Genomic DNA, 13,501 nt, shown 5'->3' on the forward strand with positions numbered 1-13,501 from the left:
AAGAGGAGGGACATTTTCCATGCCCAACAAGAGAGAAAAAAATATTTATTTTTGTTGTAGATTGCAATGAAATAGCTACGCCCAAGTTGGGAAGAAAATAGAGATGTGAGGTTGTGGACAAGAGAGAGGAAAGGAAGGAGAGTGAGTAGAGGAAGAATACAACATCCAAGATGAGAAGATTCAAAAGAGAGGAGGATGCTTTGGCATGTACTTGTAACTAATTTGTGAGCATTTGAATCTGATTTTTAAAAGTTATTTTCGTATTGTAATGTGTTGCTAATGTTGAATTTAAGATTGATGGATACTTACCTATAGCTTGATATTCAGAAAAGTTGAATTTGTTTAATATTTATTTAAAGTATGTTTGCAACAAACTAATTTCTCTCATGAGTATTGAATGGTTAAAATTATAGTATTTCAATATTAATTTTCTCTCGTGAATTGTAAAAGTTGAAGAGTCTTGTCTTGCAACAATTGACAATCCTTTTGGATTCTAAGTTGTTGATTGCATTGGTTTAACGTTGAGGTGTATAAGATGAAAGGAGCCTAATATTAGACTATCAAACATGGCTAAATTCCATTACCTCATTGGGCTGTTAGAAAAGGAAGAATTCCAATACCTATTGATGTATCAAATATGGCTAGCTAAAGTTTAATATGTTTTAAGGTATTATACAAGGTTGAAATTTGATACTTATAGATTTCAGAATTCATCCTTTTTTGATACCTTGATGAGATTTCAAGCTTTTTACATTTTGATGGTTTAATACATTGGACTCCTCAAACCGCCATTGTTAAGTGGATATTGAACTTGTATTTTTGATACCAAATAACACTAAAATCTAATACCTTTTCCAATGTCTAAAAATGCAATAATATTTATTTAATTAAAGGTTGGAATAAGATATAACCTAATCTTATTTAGTTTGATCAAATTTAGTATGCAAACTTTGACTTGACAAATATAGAATTGCAACTCTTGTATAGACACTAAAGGATAGTGCATTTGTGACTAAAAAAATATTCTCAAGAATGACATGAATATATAAAAAGAAATTAAAAAATTACCAAGGTGCAGTTGTTAGTAATACATTTTACTAAACTAGTAAAGAATACTCTATTTTGTTGTGTATAGAAAATTACACATAACATTCAATTTAACATTTCACCCTATTTTCTTTTCTTTTTTGGTTGAAAATATGTATTTTCCATTTTATTGATTAATTATCTAAAAAATATAAATAATATTAATTTAAATAAATTTTATTAAAAGTATGTTTCTTTATTTTATTTTAAACTTATGCATATTTAGTTTTCTATTATTATTCAAATTAAATTGAGTTTTCATTCATTTTTTAACTATTATTGCTTATTAAAATTATATATGTGAAGTACAAAACCTCCCATTTCTTTTAAAGATGTGTGGACAAATCCTTCATTGAGATAAATTAACTCATGGAAACACATCAAATTGAAACTTAAGGAACTTATGTAATTGACTTGAACATTTGATCTCTCCTTCATGAAGTTGTAAAAATTGGTATTTGATTCTCATCCAGTTGCTTGCTATATCTGCCACCATTTCTTGTTCGACATATCCAACATTTCTTTCATGTATATGGTCGCACAAAGTTTTTATATTTGCTATTATGGTTAGGGAGATGTTTGGATCAACTAGGTGTATACTTCCAAGTATTTTGATTCTTGTTTTGCAAACTAATGATTCAAGCTATCACGTGTAGTCTTGTTTCATATGGTATGATATTGCAATCTTATTCTTTTTATGTAATCAATTTTGGATTGCTATTTATTTTCCTTGTAATCTCATTTTGCTTTGTTCAATACAAAAAAAAAGAAGAAGAATAGTTCAATGTATGTAGATTTGTAATGACATACAATTTTTTATATCTCTTTTAGTCTAGGTATATTGATTTTTCTATTATTACCGAAATGAAGTTGATTTTTTCAATATTAATTACATATTACAATGATAGATTATACTAGTTATCTTCATTTTTTTTTAATATAAATGAAGGTAAAAGATATCCTTCTCAAGATATCTCTTTTTCAGTCAACTTCTATATTGCCAATATCTTTTACATAATTTTTTCTAAAGATAAACTTGTCAATAAAATACCAATAATATTTTAAGTATTAATATTATTATATTATCTTATTAAGAACTAATACCAAATTACACAATATTAGATAATTAAAATTTTAAATTTGAAAAGAAGTTTATAATTATTATGAACGTGAATTAACAATTGGATAAAAGACGAATGCTTTTGGATGAAACACAGTCAAAACTTCTAACTTAAGAAAATATAATATATAAATAATATCTCCCATTACAAATATTAACAATAATATGCAATTTTTAATCATTAAATCTATATCAGTCATATCTCTTTTTAAAATTAAAAATTAATATATATATAAAATAGTATTAAAAAATAAATGATTGAGTCGTCTATCCACAACTATCTTTAATTTGTAGGCCATGAAATCTTACATTCTATAATATTTAATTTATCTCCAAGATAGACTTTGAAAGAAATTTAGCTTGGACAAAAATCTAGGAATAATCTTATTAAATTGACTGACTTAGAAAGAAATTTGGCTTGGACCAAAAGTCCAATAATAACTTTGATACATGGTAAGACATATACATTTAATATTATCAACAAGCTATATCAATTTCTTAGTAAATTGAATGACTTTGATATTTTTTGGCTTGATCCAAAAATCTAATAATAACTTGTCCTTCATGTTCGTCCAAAACAAAGAATAATAGAGCCTTGCACACACATTCCCAAAACAAATATTACCTAAAAAAGATTGATTCATTTAATATTATTTTAATAAATGCCTAACTTAAAATGAAGATTGCTTCCACTTTTTTATGATTTATTTAATATTTTAATAAATGCCTCACTTATAAAGAAGATTGCCTCCACTTTTTTACCGTTGGAACTCAAAAAGGCTACTTGCCGACATACAGGTTATATCAATTTGTTTTTATTGGTAAACAACGACCGCCATACGGATTCCGTAACGTGGTTTTGCCGGTAAAAAGCAATGCGCATACAGTCAGAGTCCCTTACGTGGCAAAACAGGGTGGGTTACCTAAAAATATTGAATTCTTCGCCTGACGATTCGTAAGGTGTCTCTCGGTGCCACAAATTTTAAACGGCCTAGAAGGGACCCGTTTGAATTACGAGAGAGTCTTTAATGGGGATGCCCCTGTGAGGGTTTACAGTTAAATTTATTGCATTTGCATCACTAAGACTTCCATTTCACAGTTGGAAAAGAGGATAGAAGAGATCAGAAGAGTTGTTTTTTCAGTTCATCAAGTTTCTGGTGAGAAGAACATTTACTATTTTCATTTCTGTTGTCTTGTCAGAGTTTTAAGCAAAAAGGGTAGAGATGCTGCGTAATAAGTGCTTATATTGGTATTGTTGCATTTTACGCTGCGGGAGTGCTTTTATTTTCATTGCATTATGGCCTGCGTGGGGTCTTGTCAGAGTTAAAAAATGGAAATTAAAACAATAAGTGTCTGCCTGCATGGTTTCTTGAAAAGCTCTGTTCGAGATATGGTATGTCTTATTGTTTTTATGTAAGGATTTATAACACTTCTGTATTTGTCCTTTTATGCTAGGATTGTAAGCTTTTAGAGAAAACCTACTTTTCTTGCAGTCCCATTAGACCCTTTTTGTTACTAGCGGACTCAAATTTTTCAAATTTGAAATTTCATTATGAGCATTTTCTCAACAGCAATCTATTATTAACAGCAATCTATATAACAAAATGCACCTGAAACAGAGACTTTTGGGACATGACAGTAGTCTTGTAGTGCAGGTATGTCATCCAGTACTCCGTGTTTGAAAAATTTAATCCAATTATCTTGCCAAAATAAAGCCTAAACCAAGAACAACGCATATAATATTTAGAATAGCGGTTTGAAATCTTGATTTTTTATGTTTTTCTATGCACTTTTTCCTGAAGCTGTATTTCTTAGTGTTTTAGATGTTTAAATAGGCAAGAATAGATCTAGGTAATTGGTTCTTCCCGTTCAGCAGAAGTGACATTCAGAGCAATATAACAAATATTTACAATGGTGAACACATTGCTTCTTTAATCCTTTTGTATGAATTTGTGTTGGAAGCCATATTAGGGTGTCAGAGATGGGATAAGTCTTATATCAAGTTGTTGAAGATGGGCTAGGTCTGATATTAGCGTATTGGAGATGGGAGAAGTCCATATTGGGCTGTTTCATAATCATTCTCATAAGGAGGTTATACGACATTGGAGTCACATAAGACATTGGAGTCTCGTCTTTCAATTATATCTTGTAGTTGCAGAAGAAGGTCATGCCTTTCCCTTGTTAAGAGATGTTGTATTGTTTTGTTGGCATGTTGGTATATTAGCAATCTGACGAGAGAGATTGACACAAAGCTTTTAAAATTCAGGGGAGGAAAGAGTTAGAGAAAACAACAGGACAAGGTATTTTCCAAATAAAATTAATAATCACATGTCTGTAAGTGTGGGAAAGAACATCAAAGGAAGAAGCAGCACCAAGAAGGGTTGCTTTCCAAGACCACACACAAGGGAAAAGAGCAGGTCGGGTGGTGAAAAGTGAAAACCATAACATCGGAGCATGGGGATAGGTCTAAAAGGTATGTTTATTGACACAAAAAGGACAAGTAGATAGAGGGTTAGCAAACTTAAGGCGATAGCCAATGGGAAGTTTAATATGAAGCACTTTCCAAGCAAGGAGTTGAGAGTTGAGATTGGGCAGCTGCTCTAGATTCTCTAAATTTGGATCTTGAGTTTATCATATTTGGATTAAAGAAAGGCACAATTCCATTTTCCATTGAAGCAGGGTGATATAGAAATAGGGGGAAGGAGCTGTGTTCTAGAGGGAAGAAACAGATGCTGCAATCATTAGGCCATTTCCAGTCATTCAAGAAGTTAGCATGACAATCCAAGGACATTAGGTTACAAAGATTAGGGGTGACCAACTACTTAATTTCATAATTAGTTGTTTGTCTGAGAATGATAGGTTGAACTGATTCTTAAGGAGAGGCCAATGTTTCCATTGAAAGGATAAGCGTCCCATAAGTCTCAAAAAATTTGAATGCCTCTTTTGAAAAGTCTCCAAGTCCTTTGCACCAACTTGTTCCACCAAATAGAGGAGTAAGGAAAACTTGGGCCATGGCTAGGGATTGATCAAACCAAATGAGCTTTTTTAAGGTGATTTGTCAAGCTTTCCAAATTGAATTAAATAGAGCAAATCCGTGAGCTTGAAGAACTTAAGTAGGAGGAGTTTGTCTTTCCAACTAACATAGTCCCAAGAATGATCGGCAAAGGTGACTAAATGCGAAACTTAACTAACTTCTTCCAAGGGGTATATCTCCCTCTAAAGCCTTGATTATCCATTTGGTAGTTACACAAGTTATAAAATTTTAGCTCCACATTTATTATCACTAAAATATATTGTGTTTGTGACTATAAAAAATGTTTTCATGAATTGCATGAATATATGGAAAACACATTAAAAATTACTAAGTTCACCTTCTATACTGCATAACATTCAAATTAACATTTCACCCTTATTTTCTTTTTTAGATTAAAATAATTTATTTCATCATTTATTAATTAATTATCTGAAAAAATAAATAATATTTTTTATTATTAAAAATGCAACTCTTCATTTTTATTTTTAAAATGTATAGTTTTTTCCAACTATTAGACTATAGAAATTATTTTTTTATTCATTTTAATTATTATTGTGTATTGATATTATGTATGTAAACTACAAAATCTTTGATTCCTTTAAAGGTATAACATAGAGAATTTTATTTGGAATGAATTTTAAAGAAATAATTTATGATATAGATTTGTAATGATTTACAACTTTTATTTCTGTTTATCTTTTACATAGATTTAAAAAAAATAAATATGTAGTAAAATATCAATAATAATAACTCTTTAAATAAGAGCTAACATCAAATTACATAATATTAAATAAGTAACTTGTTAAATATGAAAAATCATTCTATAATTATTATGAATAAGAATTTACAACTCAATTAAAGAAAAATACTTTTGAATAAAATGATGATGATATTTTGATCATTTTTCTTCTAAAAAATTATTAATTAATCTACTATTAAAAAATAATATTAATAAAAATCAAATGATCGAGTCAACTCTCCTTACAACCATCTTTAATTTGTGGACCATAAATTTTTTATATCCTATTTTATTTGTTTCTCATTACACAAGGTGTTGACACATGGTGAGATATATAAGATATACTGATTTCTTATAAAATTGAAGATAGACTTGAAAGAAATTTGGTGTGGACCAAAAAGCTAAGAACGCCTGTCCACATGTTGGTCCCTGGATAGCCACGTCAAATGTAAGAGGAGCTTTATAATCTAGATTTTTTTATTTTAATAAATGCCTCAAACTTCAAACAAGATGGCCTTCACTGTTCGACCGTCGGATCTCAGAAAGACTGTTTACCGACATACAAGTTCTATCAATTTGATTTCATTGCTTGACAACGACTACCCAACGAATTCCGTAACATCGTGCAATAATAATGGCCGGCCATAGAAATGCGCGTATTGTCAGAGTCCCTCACGTGGTGACACAAGGTGGCTTTTGCAAAAGATACGATTCGCTAGGCGTCCCTGGGTCCCACATTTTTTAAACGGCCCGCATAAGGCACTGTTTGAATTACGAAAGCGTCTTTAATGGGGATGCTTAATAGGGATGCTCACCTGAGATTTTACTGTTAAATTCATTGCATTTACATGACTAAGCATTCCATTTTACAGTGCGAGAACAGAATAGAAGAGATCAGAAGAGTTCCTTTTTCAGTTCATTAAGTTTCTGGTGAGAATAACGTTTATTATTTTCATTTCTATTTCAGTTCATTAAGTTTCTTGTGAGAATAACGTTTATTATTTTCATTTCTATCGCCTTGTCGGATTTTTTAAGCAGAAAGGGTAGAAATTCTGCGTAATAAGTACTTCTATTGGTATTGCTGGATTGTACACTGGAGTATTTTATCTTCATTGCATTATGGCCTGCAAGGGTTAACTGTTAAAAAGCAAAAAACAAAAACAATTGTCTGCTTGCATGGTTTCTTGAAAAGCTCTATTAGAGCTATGGTGTTTCTGTATTTTTTTTATATCAGGATTTATCACCTATTTGTAATTACCTTTTTATATTAGGATTGCAAGGTTTTAGATAACACGTACTTTTCTTGCAGTCCCATTAGCCCCTTTTTGTTTCTAGTGGACACTAATAAATAAATTTCAACTTTCAAATTTCATTATAATCAATTTCTCAACAGCAATCTATCAGTGATACCAATCTCTATAACAAAATGCATCTGACACACATGCTTTTGAGACATGACAGTACTGTCTTGTAGTGCAGGTAAGTCATTCAGTCCTCTGTGTTTGAAAATTATAACCCAATTGCGAATAATATTTACAATAGCGATCTGAAATATCTTTCGATGTTTTTCTATGCAGTTGTTCCTGAAGCTGTATTTCTTAATGTTTGAGATGTTTAAATAGGTAAGAATAGATCTAGGTAGTTGGTCCTTCCGGTCCAGCAGAAGTGAAATTCAGAGCAATTCAACAAATATTTAGAATGGTGGTTTGAATCGTTGACTTTCTATCCTTTCGTATGAAATTGTTCTGGAAGTGGAAACCACATTTCTTAATATTTTCAACAGTTAAAAATGCATGAAGAGATGGAGGTAGTTGGCCTTTCCAGCCGAGCAGATGTTTGATGCAGAGCAACTCAGACAATATTGACTATAGTGTTTGAAATGTTTGTATGCAATTTTTCTGGAAACTTTATTTCTTAATATTTAATCTGGTTAATATTTACAACAGTTAAAAATGAATGAAGAGATGGAGGTAGTTGGCCTTTCCAGTCGACAATATATTCGATGCAGAGCAACTCAAACAATATTTACTGTAGTGTTTGAAATGTTTGTATGCAATTTTTCTGGAAACTTTATTTCTTAATATTCAATCTAGTTAATATTTACAAGAGTTAAAAATGAATGAAAAGATGGAGGTACTTGGCCTTTCCAGTCGAGAAGACGTTTGATGCAGAGCAACTCAAACAATATTTACTATAGTGCCAGTGTGTTGACTTTTTATGCTGGGTGGGGGTGATTGGTATTTACAGCAGTTGTCTGAGAATATTGATTCTTTAATTCTTCTTTACATATTTGTTCTGGAAGCCAACTTTCGTAAGGTAGTTAAAAATGTGACAAGAGATGGAGATGGTTGGTCCTTCCAGTCTAGCAGAAGTGGCTAGGATAAAAGAACCGTAAGAGACAGAGAAAAAATTGACGCAAACATTCCTGAATTAATTGTATCAGTAAGGGGAATGGATATTTCTGGTGTTCCTATTCCAAAAAATTTACACCTTCCAGCATGTCTAGAGGGGAAATTATTAATGAAAATTAAATATCAATATTCCAAAGCGGACGAACTGATTTGAATAACTTACAGTAGTAGTTTCTTTCTTGCAAAGTATTCCATTCTCAGATTGAGCCAGGGATAAAAATGCCAGTAAGAAAGTGTTTAATGTAGCTTAAATACCATTGTTATAGATCATGTTTCTAGCACATGCATCCATACTCAATCTGTAATGGGTGTCAGTTGCTAGCTGTTCAATTGAAACTCTTGGCCATCAATAAACTCACTGTCGGCCTTTGATGGTAGGCAGTACGTGCTGATTATTATTGTTTCCTTCATTTGGGTAATGTTGGATCCACAAATTTGAACGAACTGCATATCATCCTGCAACAAGAAGTGAGGACTGCATTGGAATGTATATATGTGGAAATCGCAAAATTAAATAGAAGAGGGTCCAATCCTTAAATAAACATTTCATCTTTGAACTTCTAAAATGGTAATGCAAAGAGAGACATTGCTTTAATATTTAACCACCATCCTATGGCTGCGATTCATGCATAAACCATCTTTTGTATAAATAATAAATTTGACAAATAAATATTCAATCAGAGATACTTTTGTGGATGATAATTAATGCATCAAACTGGTGCAAATATACCTTAGCCAAGATGTCTCATCTAGATTAACTCTTAACCCTCCTTGTAAAGATAAATTGTTTCTTGTCGAAGTGTAAGTTGTACTTTAGCTTCAAGGATTGTGTTTTACCAGTAAAAAGTAGAATTTAGATCACAAAAAATGAATTATTAAAAGTGAAAAAAGGCATAATTTTCTGAGAGAACATTGCTGGAAACATGTTGAATAATTTTGCGTTACATGGATATGTTCATCTCTCTATTCCATTTGCTTGTTTAAGTCAGCGTAAAGAGCTTTGTTGCCATGCTGATAGTTTAGGTGGAAGTTGGCTTAACAGGCCACTATTTCTATCACTAGAAATGACTTGGAATGTACATTTTGTTTGTTTAATTATCTTGTTATAATGGCGTTTCCAATTCTCTGGTTCCCTTGAGTTTCCCTAATGAAATTAGGGTTGCACTATGGCTTCACAGCAGTGGCTCCAGGTAGTAATTCGTCAAAGAAATCACTTTAATATATATTTCAGAAAGATGTGACAATATACATTACATTAGTAGAAATCACTATGGCTTCACAGCAGTGGCTCCAGGTAGTAATTCGTCAAAGAAATCACTTTAATATATATTTCAGAAAGATGTGACAATATACATTACATTAGTAGATAATTGATCTAAAAGATTTGTGAGTTTTGGATATTAAAAGATCCAATATTTTGGTAAAGAAAATAAATTTATTAGAGTTAATAAATTCCTCGGACAATCTTTGTCATCTGAATATTTATTAGAGCCAATGTTATTTCTTAGGAAGAAAGAAATAAAGAAATTATATTAATGTCCACACCAATGCATATGGTGAGATTACCGGAGTAGATATATGTTACAGAACTGTGTTCTGGTAAGAAGCAGAACTGAATTACTGAGGGGGAATGTGCTGAGCCATAATTTGTGAGAAACACTATCTCACATGTCTAAAATATTTAGAAGCATAAGAATTGGCATATCAAGAAATGCATATGGCTTCAAATAATCATTTCCCAAAATTTTTATTTTATTTTAGAGTATGAAATAATTATGCAGCTGAGAAAAGCTCCAATCCACTACATAGCATTGATTTATACTTTTAACAAGGATCCCTTCGTGTGTGGGATTGCTAGATATGGTGTGGGGCTGCTAGATAGATACTAATGTATGCTTGTGCATGCGTAATTATATTGTTTGGTAGTACGCTTCCAATGTCTTCTTTTGTCACTTGTGCATATATTTCTATAGTTGAAATGGTCGATATTTATTCTTTTTAGCTTCCAAAAGGTTGTTAATGTTTCCTTTTTAGCTTCGTGAAAATTTCATATAAAGTTTCCTTTTTAGCTTCATGAAAATTTTATCTCTTTGGAGTTTATAGGCTTCCATAGCACATTTGTTTATTCTATATCAATCATGGTACTTCCTTGTCTATTCTTTATAGACTATCATGGACATATCTTTAAATTGTACCCTCTATGGAGGCAATTTACATAAGGAAGTTATAGTAGAATACTTTATGAAATGCATATTTCTATACGAATCTACACCTTATTGCTTGATATTTTTTATTACATTGTATATTTTACCTTGTGTTATTTTATTGGTAGTTATATTTAGTCAACATGCAAAAAAAAATCTTTATGTGACTTTATCATCCCTTTGTTGACATTTCAGGAGATAAGTGCTTAATAATCAGAGACAATTACAACAGATTAGATGGCAACTCTTGGAGATATTGGGCTTGCAGCAGCCATTAACATTCTTGCAGCGATTGTATTCTTATTGGCATTTGCAATTCTTAGATTGCAACCATTTAATGATAGGGTGTACTTTCCAAAATGGTATTTGAAAAAGGCAAGGGATGACCCCACAAGCACAGGGGCATTAATTGGAAAATTTGTCAATTTGAATTATAAAACATATTTCAAATTTTTCAGCTGGATACCCGATGCTTTGAAAATGCCCGAGGACGAGCTTATTGATCATGCAGGTTTAGACTCTGCAGTTTACCTTCGGATATACATAGTTGGGTAAGTTTATATGTCTCTTGATGCATCATTCTTGTTCATTCTTCATCTTTTCTATTATTCTCTTCTTCGTATGGAACGTTTACATTCTCTTTAAGAACCAAAAAATATCTGTGTATATATTTACCTCCTTAGAAAGTTATAGAACCGCTTTTCTATGATTAAAATTTTACTCAGAGATGTATTTTAATGTTCAGAAATTGCTAGTTCTATTTTAATTAGTATGAAACTCTCAACTATGCTAGATTAGTGATTTGAGAAATTTAACTTTATATTACTACAAGAAGGAAAGGCTATCTACAGTTTTTACCGAACGGATTCTCAATGGCTTTTGGGCATAGTAAATGCATCTTAAGTACAAATTAGATGCTTTATAAGTAGAAATATTGGATGAAATGTGCAGGTGTATAAATAGATGTCTCTTGTTGACTAACATAGTCAAGTTCTTTATTGATTAACTTTGGGTTCCATTAATGAGTTGCAATGGAGTAACATTGTTCTCACTGTACGAGGCTATTAGACATGAAGCTAATGGATTGCGTTTCCACCACATAGTGAAGAAGAATTATAACACTAAGAGATTTGTAAACCTTCCTATATTTGAGGAAGTGTGTATTTACTTTTAGATGATAGTTTGAACAAACACTAGAATGATCCTAGAATGTAAGAACTAACATTTTTGCCTAAAGATTGATTGGTAATTTCTCAAGTTTTTACCTGCTGGAAATTAATTGCAGATTTGAAAACATGAACTATTTTTTCTACATGAAAAGAAACTTAAACAACAAAGCTTTAGCCTATACATTGCACTTGAATTATTGTTCATGAAACTAATGCAAATGGTTTGAAGAAGGCTAGGGTGGCTATAGTACTCTATAGAAAATACCTCCTTTTGATTTGTAATTTTTGTAATTTGTGTTTGTTTGTTAATTGTGTTTATTTCTAATCCCACCTTGATCATACGTGGAGATGTGGGTTGTAGTTTTCACTGATTGCTTGCTTGCAAGAAGCTCTCCATTGGCCCATCCATTTGACGGTTTTTATTTTTTCTTTAGTATTTCTTCCTCTATTGTTCTTTTTCTTAAAGTAGAATGATTGATTGTGAGTTTTTCATGTTCATTACTAAGCTACATGCATTGTTTTTATTAGGTAGAGAAAATGCAAAGCAATGTTTTCATCATCTTTCAATATGTTTAATATCTCCAATGAATGTATTTATATGTTGGATCCTTGAATAATTTTATATTTGCAAGTTCTGAAATGATGGGTTTGTTTAGTTGAATTTCAAATTATAATGAGAATCATTACCGTTGTTTTAACTTTGTCATCTTTGAATAGTACTGCTGGTGTAGGTTTCATTTCATTTTATTTAGCTTATTATGCATCTTCCTACACATAGTTTAACTTTCTTAGGCTAGTCAAAGTTTGAGTCATAGGGTGAGAGGTGTTGCATTTTTCCATAGGAGTTATTCTTTTCTCTTTTAGAGATTCAAGAGTTTACTATTGGATGAAGTGTCCACCTTGTTAGCATTTTAATTTGTCTCTTATGAGGCTACATAAAATGAAATAACACTCAAGGAAAAACTTGATTTTTAAATAAATAGAGGAGGCCCCTTGAAAACTCATCCCATCTGAGACTACTGCGCTAGATTCCTTGATGGATGTAGCCACATCCCCACTACAACCCGTGGATATCAAATCATCACCAACTGCCACTGTAGGAAACTGTACTATATCTGTAGCTGGTGAAGACTGTGCCAAACTCAATTCCATGGTAAGCTCCTCCAATCGTGACTGTGACTCCTGAAGGGCCAACTGGGCACTCTTTGATGAATACATAGTCACCTCAAGCTCATGAGTGAGATCGTCAACCTCCTCTTCCTTCCCCTTTAGTGCATCATAGCAAATACAATCCTACTTGAGAAGAAAGTCCCTATCAACAAGTAGCTGCAAGTAATTATGTTTCATTATCCCAATGGCTTCTCGTAGTGAATGGAACTTTGCAAGGGGAAGGCCATTATCACCGTGCTCATCTGACATAGGGGTACCCCAACCAAACATAGTCAACATCTGACGAGCAACATCAAAGTGCTCTATGGCTGTGGCAATCATGCCATCATTAACCTTAATGCCCAACCAAATGATGAGGACTCTGAAACCAATGACTCCCATGCAAGTGTTCTGACCCAAAATCTGCACTGTGATATGAGGCTGTATCCACATCACTCACCTCATGATTAGCAGCAACTTGTGTGCGATCATCAATGCACACATCAACATCCAAGGTACTGCTGCTAAGCACCTCATTGCATGGCTCAATTGGCAAGGTAGAAGCTGCTGATATGACAGTATCTTCACA

The 13,501-nt window shown here is 32.1% G+C and overlaps 1 protein-coding gene across 3 annotated transcripts in view; it reads left to right on the plus strand.

Moving 5' to 3' along the window:
* The first annotated feature begins 3,159 nt into the window (after nucleotides 1-3,159).
* Nucleotides 3,160-13,501, plus strand: part of LOC131062954 (CSC1-like protein At1g62320) — a 148,981-nt gene continuing 138,639 nt past the window's right edge. The window contains exons 1-2 of one of the 3 annotated variants that reach the window (XM_057996700.2): nucleotides 3,160-3,363; nucleotides 10,790-11,145. In XM_057996700.2, the coding sequence (XP_057852683.2) occupies nucleotides 10,832-11,145 (314 nt within the window). In that variant the 5' untranslated portion in view covers nucleotides 3,160-3,363; nucleotides 10,790-10,831. Of the gene's footprint in view, nucleotides 3,364-6,736; nucleotides 6,910-7,373; nucleotides 7,459-10,789; nucleotides 11,146-13,501 lie in introns of those variants that run through there. The other 2 variants (XM_057996699.2, XM_057996701.2) reach the window with 2 other exon arrangements.

Source organism: Cryptomeria japonica, chromosome 6, assembly GCF_030272615.1.
Source record: "Cryptomeria japonica chromosome 6, Sugi_1.0, whole genome shotgun sequence".
NCBI lineage: Eukaryota > Viridiplantae > Streptophyta > Pinopsida > Cupressales > Cupressaceae > Cryptomeria > Cryptomeria japonica.